The sequence below is a fragment of the Carlito syrichta genome, unplaced genomic scaffold, assembly GCF_000164805.1.
Source record: "Carlito syrichta isolate Samal-C Ts95f unplaced genomic scaffold, Tarsius_syrichta-2.0.1 Scaffold289017, whole genome shotgun sequence".
Taxonomy (NCBI): Eukaryota; Metazoa; Chordata; class Mammalia; order Primates; family Tarsiidae; genus Carlito; species Carlito syrichta.
Genome location: NW_007233113.1, coordinates 9,000 through 25,378, shown reverse-complemented (window position 1 = coordinate 25,378; position 16,379 = coordinate 9,000). Strand labels below are relative to the sequence as shown.

At 45.7% G+C, this 16,379-nt stretch overlaps 1 protein-coding gene across 1 annotated transcript in view; it reads right to left on the bottom strand.

Annotated features, from left to right (window-relative positions):
• Nucleotides 1-790, bottom strand: part of GPR50 (G protein-coupled receptor 50) — a 4,736-nt gene extending 3,946 nt beyond the window's left edge. Inside the window, exons 1-2 of the mRNA XM_021710450.1 lie at nt 759-790; nt 338-618 (exon numbers count right to left, since the gene is read on the bottom strand). Coding sequence (XP_021566125.1) covers nt 338-618; nt 759-790 — 313 coding nt within the window. The remainder of the gene's footprint in view (nt 1-337; nt 619-758) is intronic.
• Between the last annotated feature and the right edge of the window lie 15,589 nt (nt 791-16,379).

The following is a 16,379-nucleotide window of genomic DNA, read 5'->3' as shown; positions in this document are numbered from 1 at the left end:
TTGGTTTGCTGTCACCGGCGGCCGCCAGACTCTCCGCTCGGGTGCCGGCTCCCTCCGCATCAGACCCCAAACGGAACGGGCATCGGCTGGGCTGCCGCGCACCGCGGGAACCCGGGCTTGGCGCTCAGATGCCCAAAGCTAATTCCCTGAGCTCCCTTGGCTTTGAGAACCTCCAAGATAACAGGGACCGGCAGCGCGTCACCACCCCCGGGGTCTCGGGGAACTTGGAAGCGGGGACGTTCGATGTGAGGGCAGTGTCCTAGTTGGGGACCCAAGCTAACACCTCAGGGGCTGCAAGTAGCTGGACACTGGGTAGGAAGAAGGAAAGGTGGCTTACCAGAATGTTGGAGCTTCTTGTTCCTTTTCACAGCCAAAATGACCATGAAGTTGCTGACCAGGTCTGCGACCATGCCAGTAATAATTGAGCTGAACATAAAGGTGACCACTGCCGGTGGGTAGTCATGCTGTGGCAGCAGACAGGCAAAACAGCTGAAAGTTCCGGGAGCCGCCGAGGTAGGCTCCATGGTGCGCCGGGAGTCCGTTAGGAACTCCCCAGCACACTCAGAAACTGCCAGCACCTGATCAGTCTCCAGGAGCTCCGAGAATTCGTGGCTCCCTCTTCGAGAGCCAGAGAGCAAATGACAGCTCGCCCCGCCTTCACGCTGAGCTTTTAAAGCCTAGGGAAGCCCCTAGCCCCACCCCAAACCCCTCCCCTCGACCAATCACAGCTCCCCTGCCGCCCCCGCTTTGGCCCCTACCTCTTTTGGGCAAATCCTCCTCGAGGAGTCATCTCGCTTCCGACTGCCATGTATGTGCTTCCCCCCTAGCTCGCTGCTCCCCCTTCCCCCAGGTATTTTTCCACTACCACCAGCTCAGAGTCCATCTTCCCTCCCCGCCAGCAACTGCGCAACCGTTTCTAGCAAGTGCTTTGCTTCTCTTGTCCTCTAAAGCAATACCAGGCAAAGAGAGGAATATTGCAGATGGGAGCATGGGGTTTGTTTCTCTTGGGGTCCAGTCCCAGCCCAAGCCAGTCCGCAGCCCCCAGCAGGGCGTAGGGGACAGCTAGCGGTCCCTTGAACGGCTCTATCCCACTCCTCCACCCTCTTGCCTTATGCTTCGCGTGCGGGACCGGGAACTACTGCTGGGGGCTCCCACCTCAAAACTAGCTCTCTGATCTCTACGGAACTTATCCCCACACCCGTTCCCTCCTGAAGCCCCTTGGGTCCCTTAGCCCCAGCGGCAGCGGCAGCGGCGAGTGGCCCCCTCACTTCATCCTGGTCGGTCTTGCGCTCGCAGTAAAGATATGTACGGTCTCGCGCTCTGGATAAAGACACTAACCCGAACCCAACTCGAAAGCCGAGTGGTCTGTACCCTGGGAGCGAGGGGAGGTATTGGTGGCCGCTGGGTCCTCAGCTTTGGGACGAAGGAGAGTCAAAGCTCGTCTTCCCGGCTGCGGGCTGCCCGGCGGCGGGAGCTAAGGGGATGCTTTGGGGAAAAAGTAAAACAAGCAGAAAAGCCCTTTTCTGGGGCCACTGCTCCTCGAAAAAACCCTGGGCGAGCAGCTCTGGCTCATCTTCCCTTTCACGGCGCCCGGCACTCTGGCTGACGGCCGAGCGAGCTGAGCGCACGCGGTGAGAAGGGCGTGGAGGGACCGGGCGGCAAAACCAAGAAACCTCTTGCAGACCCGCGACCCCGCCCCAGGCAGGACTCCTCTCGGTCCATCTCCCTTTTCATCCCCCATCAGGGGTCTCGTTTGAACCTCTTCCCGGTCGGGCCGCTCCTCAACCCCGCGGAGCTTCCTCCCCGGGCGTCGCGGATCCTTGGGGCGCGCCCTGGCTTCGCAGCGCGCGGGCCACGGGAAATTCCAATATTTGGGCCAAATGAATGGGCGCGATTCGGACCCTCGCTGCCTCAACAGCCTTGGTCACGGGAGTGGAATCCTGCCAGCTACTCAAAGTCACGGCTTCGGTCAGGAAGCCTTCCGGAATCTCGGCAGACACCTTGAAACTTGTTGCAGACCAGCTTTCTTGCCACAGTGGGGAGAGGGGTTAGCGCAGGTCTGGATGCGACCACCTTCCTGCCCCGGGGTGTGGGGGGGTGGGGGTCGAGGGTCGGGGAGGTGGTCGGGAGACTGGGGGTGGATTCCGCGACAGACTTCAACAACAGAGTCCTTGAACGGAAAAAGTCACTGCACTGTTGGAAACCAAGGTTGTAAGCGCTTTCCCTAGCTCAAAAGCCTCCACCCCAATCCTGCATTCTAAACGCAGCCCAAGAACCGGCGCGACTGTTCCTACACGTCTAGGCGCCCTGAAAAGAGGCCGGCAGCCTTAAAGAGGCTGCTCGCGCTGGTTCTCCGAGGGTTTGAATCATTTCTCTTATGGAAAGCAGCGGTTTTGCATTCAACTAAACAAAATTAATTAAGGGGGGGCGACAAGCGTTCACACTAAACTCTCCCCATCCCAAACACACCTGGAAGGACAGCTTGCACACTCAGGCTTTTTCGTCAATGCCCTGAGACTTCCCTGGGATTGAGGAGGAGGAGGCAGGAGGGAGAGGGTGAGCTGATCCCTTGGCCCCTGCCCCTGCTTGGACACTACTGACCGTGACCTCGGGGGATGTGGGTTTATCAATACCAGACAAGACAGTATTTTAATATAATCTAGGGGGAGAGAATTCTGTATCTAATTAAATTTTCTTATGCTTAGGAATTTGTTTTGATAAAGGTTCTGAACACTGCCCCAGTGCTAAGAAAAACAGGCATTGAATCAGTTCTATGGAGACAATCACACAAGGAGAGAATCAATCCCTGTTGGAAGGTGTGCAGCTAAAGGGAAGCCCTTTCACTGGGTAGACTGCAGTGTATATGGTCAAGATTCCAAGGGATTTTTAATTACTCCTCTTTCTCTAAAATACCTGTTAGGAGGCCCTAAGAACTGGGGTGAACAGAAACATTTTATTTTATATTTAAAATCTATTAAGATATAGAATCCAAATAGAGGACACCTGGGATACTCTCTGAGAAATGAGAGATAGCAAACGAGCAGGTTTGGTTATTTATTTATTTTTTTTTTAGAATTAACACTTATTGTTTATTTCTTTACCAAAGAATACGTGTTCTATCTGTTAATTGTCAGTCACACTATGAGAGAGTCTATTATCCTCATTTTATTTATTTTTTATTTCAGTAGCCTCAGGGAGTACAAAGAGGTTTTGGTGACAGCAGTTACATTGTGTAACAGCGAAGAAGTCTGGGCTTTAAGTGTACCCACCACCCCCACCTGTGCACATTCTGATTTTTTTTGTTATTCCTTCTCCCCTTTTCTTTCTGAGTCTCCAATGTCCATTATACCACTCTCTATGCCTTTTCAGACCCTTGGTTTAGCTCTCCCTATAAGTGAGTACATGCTGTGTTTCCTTTTCTGTTCCTGTGTTCATTCACTTAGGATGATGGTCTCCAATTCCATCCAAGTTGCAAACCAACAGTGTCTGCTCAGGAACGGGTCATCTTTCTGCTCGCATGAAAATAACGCCTGAAGCTTCAGATCATGGCGCTCTGTTGAACTCTCAAGCACTCTAATAATACCTTGCCTGGAATTAGTGAGTATGATTTTTTTTCTTTTTGGTTTCTATTTTTAACATTTAAAAAAAAATTTTTTTTTTTAAGATGTGGGGTGCAATTCGGAGTTGGTACTTAAGTGCTCATCAAACAGGTGAAGTTTGGGCCTACCATTGGTCCTCCCTTCACCTGGTTTGGGATCAGGTGTCCTTATTGATGTGATGTGCTCCTGCCCCATCTCCCTCCCTCCCCTGGCAATGACAAATGCTCAGGGTAGCGAGTGTCATTTTAAATAAGCATTTTATAGTTTCCAAAAGCTCATTGGGAATATATTTTCTCACAATAAAGCCATTAAACAGATAAGAAAACTGAGGTCCAGGGAGGCAAAAGGACTTGCCCAAGTCATGACAGGGCTTAAATACAGACCAGACCATCTCTCAACCTAGGGTCTTTCTCCTACAGCCCAGCTTAATAAGATAGTGTTTGGTTCTGGGACTTGGTAGGGCAGAGTCCATGTTCTCTTTTGGTTCCTGCTGTTCTGGTTTTTGTTTGTTTTGTTGAGATATAATTCACATATCGTAATACTTATCCTTTAAAATGTACAATTCAGTAGTTTCTTGTATATTCACAGAGTTGTGCAAGTATCGCCACTATCTAATTTCAGAACATTTTCATCCCCTTCAAAATAAGCCCTATGTTCATCAGCAGTCTTTCCTCCAACCCCTCAACCTCCCAGGTCCTATAAAACTGAGGATTTGATGCGATCCCAATGAGAAGGGGAAATTACACAGGAGCCTGTGAGCTGCTTTGCCCACCCAGGCCCTGTCCCTCATGTTTCGCCCATCCTAGCACCAAATAGATGCTTTATAAATGAGGACTACAGTTGGTTCAATTCTTTCTTGTCCATTTTTATTTTTGAACCAGGGAGTAAAAACAAGCCCAGAACGCAGATCTGCCACTGGTCAGATGTGTGCCATTGAGTAAGTTACTTAAAACGCAGATAACCATAATGCATTGGGCTGATGGGAGGGTTAAATGAGATACGCCTGTAAGCACTTAGAACACTACCCAGAAAAGAATGAACATTCAACAACCACTAGCTGGTATTATTATTCTGAATGTGTCTAATATTCTGTCTGAGCTCTATTCTGTTGCACTAGCATTGAGGAAAGGGGCTCTCTGGGATATCAAAGACTCTCTGCCCAGCATCCTCAGACACTAATTCCTGACAGGAGCCACCCAATGGCCACTCACCAGCATCCCAGACCCCCATAAGAGTGCAGATGGAGAGGGACATAGAGAGTGACCTGGTTTTCCACCTCCCTCCCCCTGCCCTCAAGATGCTTCACTGACACAGTTTGTACCTCTTCCACAAGAGAGAACAATCAACTTTTTGTACATGGATCAGAATGAAAGCATGGAGGATTGTTGGCCAAGAAACAGGTCAGACCCAAAGTGCACAGGTGTCTGGGTGAGCTTGGGCAAGGGAAGGTGGTTTCAGCAGAGTGTGGGTTAACCCAGGCTAGGGGGAGTCTGGTTCCAGGTGAGGCCAGGACTCCAGGGGTCAGGCTGAATCCTCAAGGGAACTCAGCAGGGATTTAGGCAGGAATCAAGTCAGTGGAACTGAAAGTCAGCCAGGTCACGACAGCAGCCCACTCAAGAGTGGTTTGGGACAGGTGCTGTGTTTTTGTTTTGTTTTGTTTTTCATTTAATCAGGCTACGTCTGGGCACATCGACTTGACCAACTTGGAGGCACTGTTCACATTTGTTAAATGAACAGAGAGAATAATTGTCCTTTCCAAATCCTCTGGGCTTAATTCATCATGGTTAGAACTACTTTATCCTATGCCCTGTGCTTGAGTCATTAAAGAGAGCAGGACACAAAATAATTAGCAGCCAGGATTTTCAGGGTCTTCATGTCTGATAAAGATTACAAGTTAGGTGGTTCAAATCAAAGGGCAACCAGAGGAAGAAGGAGCACATTAATTACTTATCGTAACACTTGGACTCCCTTCCCCTTATACAATTTACCTGCTAATTAGAGCTTAATGAGCAATATCCATTTTCTTAGCTTCTCATTCTAGCCAGGCATGACCACCGTGCATATAAAGGCTGTCCCTTTTATTAATCAATGTCACAACTTCTGATGTAACAAACAAGCCCTCTACCATTTGCTCTAGGAGTTCTGCTTCAGCCCCCCCTACTGCAGGATATCTGCCATGGGTACCCATCAGAGTTCAAACCAGTCCTCTTTCTCCCCAGCAGGTCTGCTCAGCCCCTAATAGCTAACATAGACATATATGTGCTTCCTAGATGTCAGACACCGATCTGAGCTCTTTGCTCATATATTCTCACTGAATTTTGACCACAGCCCTATAGATAGAGATAGACACAATTATTATTGCTGCTTTACAGATGAAGAAACTAAGACCCAGAGAGGTTAGGTCACTTGCCCCAGGTCACAAAGATAATAAGCGGTAGAGCCAGAAGTCTAACCTGGGCAGTCTGGCTTCAGAGTCTGTGCCCTAACCACTATGGCTCACTGCCTATGTGTAGGCTACACCCTGTTCCTGTCCCAAATTTAGTGCATGTCAGACCCACTAAGTGAGCTTAGGGAAAATACAGCTTTCTAGGCCTGCCCTGAGAGATTCTGATTTGGTGGGTATAGGGTGGTTCCCTGGAATCTGCATGTTTCCCAAGTGTCTTAGGTGATTCGGGTACAAGTAGCCCAGGGACCCCTTTTAGAGAAACCCTGCTCTTACCTCAGCCCAGTTCCTTTCCCTTGGCAATTTAAGGACATCTAGATACGTCAGTCAATGACTCGGTGCTCAGTCTGCTCCCGAGGAAGGGCTGGCGTCCTGCTGGAACTTTACATGTTTGTTCTAGTTCATAAGACCTTGTTTCAGTTCTTAGACTGAAACTCCACCCTGCATGGTCATTCTGGTAATGGGGTTCTCAGCCCAATACCTGATAATAACCTGCTCAGCTCCCTGGAAACAGGGCAACCTGGCCCTCCCAGAGATCAGAGACCTGACCCTCGCTTCCTTCCTGCTGCCAGACTACCCCATTGGGTTGAGTAGGGTTGCCCAATTTAGCAAAGAAAAATACAGGATGCTCAGTTAAATCTGAATCCCAGGTATGATCTTAATAAAAGTCTGTTCCATGCAATATTTGGACATACTTATACTGAAAGTCACCCGTTGTTTGCCAGAAATGTCAATGTAACCAGGCCCCTGTATCTGATCTGGCAGCCTTATGACACAAGGCCACCCGTGGCTGCTCCTAAATGAGTCAAGTCAGAGGACCTGGATGGGTTGGTTAAAGGGATTTTCTTTTCTTCCTTTCACCCCTACCCCCTAACAAGGAGCTCAGTCAACTCTGAGCGGGAACTATTGATTCAGGATTGAAGGGGTCCAGTTCTCTCTCTGGCTGTCACCTTGCCATCTTACCTCTGGCAAACATCGGTTGGCATGTCTCCTACCCACTTTGGCCAGCCTCCTCTATCTGCTCAGGGGATTCATGACCCTTCCTTAAATATATATTTACTTCCTGTTTGCTGCAGGAATACAGCACCATAGAGCTGCCCCTGGTGTTTGAGGCACGTCAGCTTCTGTGTTTTATCTGGTCTCATATTTGAAACCACTGTGTGTTTTTTATTCATGCCATCTATAGGTATGGTGGGTCTCCTTCAGAACCTCATTTTCAGCTGCCCTGGAAAACTTAGCTTTTGGGAGTCCTTCCCAGGACCTTGAAAATGAATTTTGTATGTCTCATGTAACGTATCTTCTGAACCAGATCATCGCAAGGCTGTCTCCAAACGCAGTGAACATCTGTCTAGCTATTTTCACATGAAGTTACAACCAACGGGCAGTCAGAAAAAAAATACTTTGATTAAAATAGCTTCGTCACCTTAGCCAGAGGATCCAGACTGTCTTGCATGACATCTTTATCCATCCCAGGCAGAGGGAGGCCCGGGAGCCAAAGGTGAGGAACGTGAGTCCTTGGAGGCCCCGAGGGGGAGATGTGGCTGCCTGGAATATTAAAGAAGAAAAGGGACAGATTGCAATGAAGCCTGTTGGCAGGGCCATTCATTTGGCTGTAGTGTCACTAAAGGAAATCATTGGAGCTTTCTGTGACAGGATACAAATGAGGAAACAATCCCACACTAGCCCAGGTCAAAGCTCCCAAGACCTCACTTTTTTTTTCCTTGCTGAGGCCAGAGCCCATTTGCAAGACTTAACGCCCCAGGGAATTAGATTGAGCAGATATTGTTATTCCAGGGACACTGGGCCCACACTGAGCCCCATTTGGGGGCTGTCTTTGGGGCTTGGATCAAAGGGTTGTAACCTCCTAAATCAGGAAGTGTCCCCCAGTCTCTCATTCTCTAGAAGAATTGTGCAAGAAGACTAAATTTTTGGTGCAACTTGCCAATGAAATACATCTGTTTTAGAGTTTTTTAATAGAATATTTTAATGACTAATTATAATTCTTTAATGATTATGATACTAGACAGGTTTGTATTTAAATTTTCTTTTAGTTATATATACCTATTTTTTTTTTTTTTTTTGAGTCAGTGTTTCACTCTATCACCCAGGCTGGAGTGTAGTGGTACAATAACAGCTCACCACAGCCCCTAACTCCTGGGCTCAAGTGATCCTCCTGCATCAGCCTCCTGAGTAGCTGGGACTACAGGCATGTGCTACCGTGCCTGGCTAATTTTTCAAAATTTTTTGTAGAGATGAAGTCTCCCTGTGTTGCTCATGTTGGTCTCAAACTCCTAACCTCAAGCAATCCTCTGCCTCCCAACGTGCTGGATTACAAGCGTGAGCCACCGTGTTCAGCCCCTATATTTTTTGTTGCGGCAAAATACACATGACATAAAATTTACCATTTTTACCATTTTTAAGTGTACAGTTCAGTGGCATTAAGTACATTCTCAGTGTTGTGCGTCCATCACCACCATCCATCTCCAGAACATGTTTCATCTTCCCAAACTGAAACTCTATACTCATTAAATAATAACTCCCCATTTCTCCCTCCCCCGCCTCCTGGAAACAGCTATTCAACTTTCTTTGTCTATGAATTTACCTGTTGTGTATATTTCATATAAATGGAATCATACAACATGTGGTCTTTATGTCTGCCTTCTTTCAATTAGCATAATATCTGTTCTTAGTTTATTGAGTGTTTTTATTGAGGCAGAGTCTTGAATTTTGTCAAGTGTTTTTTTTCTACATCATTTGAGATAACCATGTAGGGTCTTTGTCTTCATTCTGTCAGTATGGCGTATTCCACTGATTGGTTTTTGTATGTTGACCCACCCTTGCATTCCAGGAATGAAGCCCACTTGGTCATAGTGTATAACCATTTTACTGTGCTGTTGAATTTGGTTTGCTAGAATTTTGATTATCATTTTGGAATCAATTTTTATAAGGGATGTGGGTCTGTAGTTTTCTTGTCATGTTTTTGTCTGGTTTGGTTATTAGGGCCATGCTGGCTTCATCAAATGAGTTCGGAAATGTTCCCTCCTCTTTGATTTTTTAGAAAAGTTTGAGGAGGATTGGTGTTAATTCTCCTTTAAATGTTTGGTGGAATTCACCATTAAAATCATGTGGCCTGGGTGTCTCTCCTCATAGAAAATGAAATGGATTGGTCCTACCCAACTTTCTTCATTGGATGATTCTTATTTTTTATTTTTAAACAAATAAGGTATTTCATTGTGGTAAAATATACATAATGCAAAATGTACCATTCTAATCATTTTAAAGTGTATAATTCTGTTGCATTAATTAAATTCACAATGTTTGATAGCTATCTTCACTGGTTTTTTTCCTTTATCTTATTGTACAAGTCAGGATTAGGTACTTAAGTGGTCTATGTGCAGGTGAAGTTTGGGCCTCCCACTGGTCATCACTTCCTCTCCTTTAGGATCAGGTACCCTTAGTGATGGTATGTGACCCTCTCCCTCCCCTGACAGTGTCTCACTACTGTGGGTCTTCTCCCATAGTATTGTGAGAGATGTTCAGGACCCACTTAAGAGTGAGAACACGTGGTGTTCAGTTCTTTGCTTCTGTGATAGATCACTGAGCAGGATGGACTGTAAATCCATCCAAGTTGCTGCAAAGTCTAAATTTTGTGTTGTACGATTTTTAACTACTGAGTCAATCAACTCTTCTTGCAGTCACTTGAAAGGGGACACGTTTACTTCTGTTTTACTTTTTCCTTAAGGTTACAGCTTTTGGGGGTTCCAGTTCATTACCAAGGAAGTTCTCCTATTAGAATCTTCACAATTGTCCAGCCTGGTCTTTGACTTCTGGACTACTTGCCCCATGAGGATGTGAATAAACCCCTACGTTCTAATTTGCCAGGATCAGCAAATATCCTCAAAACAAAGAACTTATTCTATTAACTTGTGTGAGTTACCACGTTTCCTTAGATTTAAGACTTGTAATTTCATTCTTGTGTTGTCAGATCTTTTATGCTTTTAAGATTTTTAAAGTACGTATTTTAACTTCTTTTGTTGTTTTCAGGAAATGACTTGGTCCAACTAACCTAGCCTGCAATATTTCTGAAATTGGAAGTCTTCAATCCATGTCATTTTCTTTGGAGAGAGCCCTTCCCACCTCAGAATAGATACTTACATGTAACTCTTCACAGTTGTCCAACCTGGTCTTTGACGTCTGAACTACTTACCCCATGAGACTGTAAACCTCAAAACAAAGAACTTATTCCATTAACTTGTGTGAGTTACAATTCCTCACCTCCTCTGCAGCTTCACATCTCTTTTGTCCTCTGGATCTCCAAGTCCTACTTGTTTCGAAGTTCTTCCACAAAACCGGCCCTCTCCTTAACAGTGTCTCTGTCTTCATATACACCAGAGGACAGCTTCTTTCATCTGATTTGTCACCACTCTTTCGTCTGCATTATGTCCTGCAGACAATCACTGAACTATCTCATGCTTTCACTGTTATTGCAGATTTACACTTTTTTCCCCTTTTATTGTTTTTAGTGATGTCTCAGTAGGGCTCAAAGCTAAACAGGCGTGCTCAGTCTAGCATTTTTAAATGGTAGTTCTGATAAGTTTTTACAAGGAAATAAAACACTGTAATTCTTAGTGTTTCTCATGTGTTAAATTATATAAACTCAAGAAAAAAATGACAGCTACAAAAGAATGCAAGTTTTTAAGTATTTTCTAAATGACTGTTCTCGTATAGCCTAAATGGCCTGTTTTCAGCCTCTAGTATTTCTGTTAATGCCTGATCCAATGCATCATCTGCTATCCCTCACGGCCAATTAAAATATGAGAGGCAGAGACTGGGAGAAAAGGGAGTGTTTAAGTTCTATAACCAGGTTATAGGGAGACAGGTGGACATCATTGCCCCTTCCCCCCAAAAAAGCCTGCTGAAGGCATCACAAATTCATTCCAGTACTTATACCCAAAATTCATAGCCCTTCACTCACCCTGAGTTTGAAGTCTATGTGCAGTTTTAGGATGACTTAAGATTCACATTAACCATTTTTGATAAGGGACGACTAACGTGACACAAAGCTTCCTGGCCATGTTGACATTTTAGGTAATATTTGGGAATTCACAATATGTTCTCTAACAGTTCTTTTAGATGGAGGGGCAGATAATTGCAATATTTGCAAGGAAGGGAAAATCATGACATTTAAGATGATAACTTTAAATTGTCTTAAATCATAATTGCAGCAATCTTTTATTCTCAGAGCCCTGGTCTATAACAGTCTGATGTCCTTGTATTACTCCAAGCTTTCAGACACACTCCTGCCAGCCTTGGACCGCTCTTCTAATTATTAGGTGGTCTGGCTTGCCATCTATTTTTCCTTCAGCATCAGCGATGGCTTACTAGATAAGACTGGCCAGTCAGGCAAGGTTGTACTGTGGGAAAAGTGGAGGAAGGGAGGGCCAAGGGAATCCGAAAACAGCTTTTACGTTTAGTCCAACTCAGCTACAAAAGAATGTAAGTTTTTTAAGTATTTTCTAAATGACTGTTCTCGTATAACCCAAATGGCCTGTTTTCAGCCTCTAACAGTCTCCTTTACTCTTCAGCCTTCACCATTCGATGGATATTTTCCGTCTCTCATCTTCCTTGACACCTCTCCTGTATTTGATACAATTAACCATTGCCTTCTTGAGACACCTGACATCACATCCTCTTGAACCTCTGCTCACCCCTCTGGCCATTTGTTTGCTGAGTTTTTCTCCTGTAACCAACATGTACGTGGCCCCTGAATACAGACTTAAAGAGCCTGAACTCTATTTCTCACTCTATGCAGTTTGAACAATGACTTTCACTCTTTGGACTTCAGTATGACTTCTAGAAGTATTTCCAGCTCTAAGTTTTTCATAGATTTGAAGACCCTTTAGGGAATGAAAATGACAGAAAACCATTTCTATGAAAGCTTAATAGGACCACACAAGTTCCAGCCAACAATATTACATGCTGAGTTCTGGAGACGAGACTCCTTGAGAGGAACAAATGTCCTTCGGGGCTCAGTAGCACTTTCATCTGGCTTTGGATAGGATAATGTGGGATCAAATTTTTTTTTTTTTCTAGCGCCCCATCCTGGGTGGGACTATAGATTTAGGCAAAAGTACTAAAAAAAAAAAAAAAAAAAAAAGTACTTAGTAATCTTACCTGGGGCTATGTCAACAAGCGGATTAGCAAAAGAATCACAGCATCAATTCCTTCCTTGTTTCTCAGTGGGATACCCTGTTTGACACAGAGCTATATTAAGAAGACCAAGTTGAAAAATCAATCTCCAGCAAATGAATACTGTATCTTCAATACTCTGAGAATTATGAGATCCTTCCTTTTATAATTTAGTACTTTATATGGCAAGCAAAATCAAATCACCATGAAATGTTGATGGTGAATGGAAATAAATTATTAATAGCTCTTTTCCCCAGTCTTTTTTTTTTTTTTTATTCCTGTAGTAAAGTGTCTGAAGTTCTCAGATTCATTGGCATTTTTCACTGGCTGAATTTTCTTTTGTGATATGATTGTTTGGGAAGAGTAAACTGTAAGTTTATGCTTAGATGGGTGAAAGGGCATCTCTGGTCATGCTTGTTCAGGAGGAATTGAGAGGAAACATATTGTAACGTCCCCAGGATGGCGTAAGCTTTATTTCGAACCCAGCACTGGCCAACAGAACTTTCTATCTCCAACATGGCAGCCACTCAACTACATGTAGCTATTGAACACTTGAAATGTGGTCAGTGAAACTGAGGAGGTGATATTTTAATTGTACTTAATTTTTTATTAATCCCAACTTAGATTTAAATCGCCATGGGGTGTGGCTGCTGGCTACAGAAGTGGCTTGCTTGTGCTCGAAAACAGGCTTTAGTTTTTTCTTCCATACAGTCTTGGAGTTGGGACGTATGTGAGAGTGAGGCAGGTGGTTTCAAAAAGTCCTCTTGATTCTAAAGACTTCCCTTCATTTTGCCACCACTGCCACCCCCTCAGAGAAGAGTCTCCAAAAATATCCTCTGAATAATATGAAACCAAAGAGGAAGTCAGAATGGCAGGATGGCCTGGTTGGTAGAACAAGACAAGACTCCCAAGTCCAGATTCACCCCTAACATTTGTGGGGCCCAGAGCAAGAGAAGAAATGGAGGGCTATGCACTCTGAGTAGAAATATTTAAGTTTTGAATGAAGCTGACAAGGTGTTACATATAAATATGCTCTATCCTCCTAGTTTTATAATTATGACTAGAAGGGAAAGTCCAAACCTAAAAATCTTAGAATTGGTTGAGCATGGTGGCTCACATCTGAAATCTCAGCACTTTGTGAGGCCAAGGTGAAAGATCCCTTGAGTCCAGAAGATCAAGGCCAGCCTGGGCAACATGGCAAGACTCCATCTCTACAAAATTAAAAAATAAAAAATGTGCTGCACACTGTCGCACACGCCTCTAGCTGGAGAATCACTTGAGCCCAGGAACTGGAAGTCACAGTGAACCATGTTTGCACCACTGCACTCTAGCCTGGGTGACAGAGCAAGACCATGTCTCAAAAAATATATAATAATAATAATAATACATAAAATTCTTAGACTCCTCAAAGTTGTACACTTGAACTTGATGGATAAAGTCAATCCCCGACTCCTGGCTTGAGGCAGCTCCTTTTCCCTTCCCACTCCCACGCCATCCACCCCTGCCAGGGGCTTCCTTCACATGCTTGTGGACACATGAGCATATACATCCACAGTCTGTTCACACTCCCCACAAACAGTCACCTCTTGGGACTAGGGCTGCACGTATCTGTGGCTCAGTCCACCCTCAGGAAGATGTACATCAAGGGAGGCTAGGGACTGTTTGAGCAGGGAATTTTTCAATCCTAAGTAGCTGGAATATAGTCTAGAAGTGGGGGGTGGGTATCAATTTTGACCTATCACAACCCTTTGATCCTTTGATCTCCTTGTCTTTGTCATGGGTCATCTCACTTACTTTAATAGGTATTGTTCTGGCCCTCCTCCAGCCATGTCACTCCTTAATTTATTTTTTTTTATTACTTTGTCTTGAGTCTCACTCTGTCGCCCAGGCTGGAGTGCAGGGGCTTGCTAACGGCCACCGCAGCCTCAATCTGCTGGACTCAGGTAATCTTTCTGCCTCAGTCTTCCAAGTAGCTGGAACTACAGGGGTGTGCCACCACACTCAGCTAACGTTTTTGATTTCTTGTAGTTGCCCAGGCTGGTCTCGAACCCTTGGACTCAGGCAATCCTCTTACCTCCGCCTCCCAAAGTGCTGGGATGGCAGATATGAGCCACCAAGCCCAGCTGCCTGGGCAGGTACCAGGGCAAGGGCTTCTCTTACTTAGTGCTCAGGACAGTTCTCCTCGAGTCTAAGACCATGAAGAGTTTTGACAGGCCTCACCTTCAGTCAGATATGGCCTCCACACTGTGCTATGGAAGAACTAGACTTTTGGACACTATACCTGAGACACGTTCATGGTGAAGTAACTGACATGCCCAGAGAAAGTCAAGGCCTTGAAGGGGAGAGAGAGTGAGAGGCAGAGGGGCTCGCCTGGTAGGAAAAGGGGGAGAGAGCAGAAAGTATTTGGGGCAGAGAGTGCCTCGTCACTTCTAAGTGGAAGGGAGGTGGAGAGTGAAGCCAAGAGAGGGGGAAGAGGTGTGCACAGTAGGCTGGGACCAGGTTGAAACAAAGTCTGAATAAATGTCATTTTAGTCTACTGGGACACAAGCTCAAAAAAGACAGAGACTATATCTGTGTTGTCCACCACCACATCCCTCACCAGTCTTCGTATACTCCCTGGCCCTCTATGAATGCCAGGACAACCTCGGATAGTGTTCCTGCCTTAGTCCAAGGCCCGCCACAGAGTAGGAGGCAGGTTGGGTGCAGGTCTGTGATTTCGATGAGGGGAGGAGGAGAAAAGCCAGAATTCCAGGATTTAGAAATGAGGGAGGGTCAGTGAGAAAGTAGAAACACTGTGTAAGCGGCTCTGTTGCGAAGATTTGCAAGGGAAGAAAGAGGACAAAAGCCCCAGGGGAGGAAGTGTGGAAAGGCAGGTGGAGGCATGGTGATTCCAAGGCCAGGGTGCAGGGAATACAGACAAAGATGATAAAGAAGGTTCCAGGTCCTGGCTGAGGTCCTGGCCACAGTATGAATTTGTAACAGGTGCAATCAGACAATAAGGTGCTAAATGACAGAGAGTCAGGGGGCAAGCTGAGGGGCTGGTGGGCACCAAAGAGAATTTCTCAAAACCAGGGATTGGAAAGAAGAGAATACGGCAAAGGTAGAGCCAGGTCCCTGCACGTGGCTCCCCTGTGCCAACCGAAAAGTCTGTGCTTGGGACTTTGGTGGGAGAGGGACGGTCGGGTAAGGAATACATTTATGGGAGGCCAAGGCAGAGGGGCAGAGGGGTTGTGCATCTGACAAGATAGAGGGCTGGGGGGCAAGGTGAGGCTGGGTCACCAAAAGGGGAGACTGAGTCAGGGGAGAAGGGATGAGTGTAGCTGTCCCAGTGAAGAGCAGCGGACACAGGCCACGCCCACTCAGACTGAGTTTCTGGAGACCTCTCAGGGAGGACCCATTCCTGAGCTGTTTTAAGAGGATGGATTCTGAAGCCTGAACGCTTAGATTTGACTTCCTGGCTCTACCACGTTAAGGGTCACAGCAGTCTAGACATGTCCCCTCTCTTCTCGGTGCTCCAGTTTTCCTCACCTGGGGAAAAAAAGGATAATGAGACAACTAACTCAACAGTGTGGAGTTGCCATCATGAACATAGGACATTGTCTTTAGAGAGTTATCCAAGCCAAGCTGGACAAGAGTCGGCTTTCCTTCAATGTCGACTATTCCAACAAGGTATTAGGACTGGACCACATGCTCCCCTCCAGTGTTTGTTGTTTAGTGCATTTGATTTTCACAGGAGAATGTCTGAAAAGATTTATTGGGGCTGCTACAAAAATTACCACAAACTGGGTGTCTCAGAACAACAGACATTTCATCTCTCAAAGTTTGGAAAACAGAAGTCTGAAATCAAGTTATCAGCAGGACTGCACTCCCTCTGGAGTCCCTAGGGCAGAATCTTTCCTGGCTCTTCCAGCTTCTGGGGGCTCTGGGTTTCCTTGGCTTGTGGCCGCATCGCTCCAGTCTATGTCTCTGTCTTCACATCAAGTTCTCCTCTGAGTGTCTGTGTGTCTGCTCTTTTGTGTGTCTGTCTCTTACAAGGGTGCTCATCGGACTTAGAACTCACCCTTAATTAGAGATGATCTCATCTTGAGATCATTAACTTAGTTGCATTTTCAGAGACTCTATTTCCAAATAAGGTCACATTCATGGGT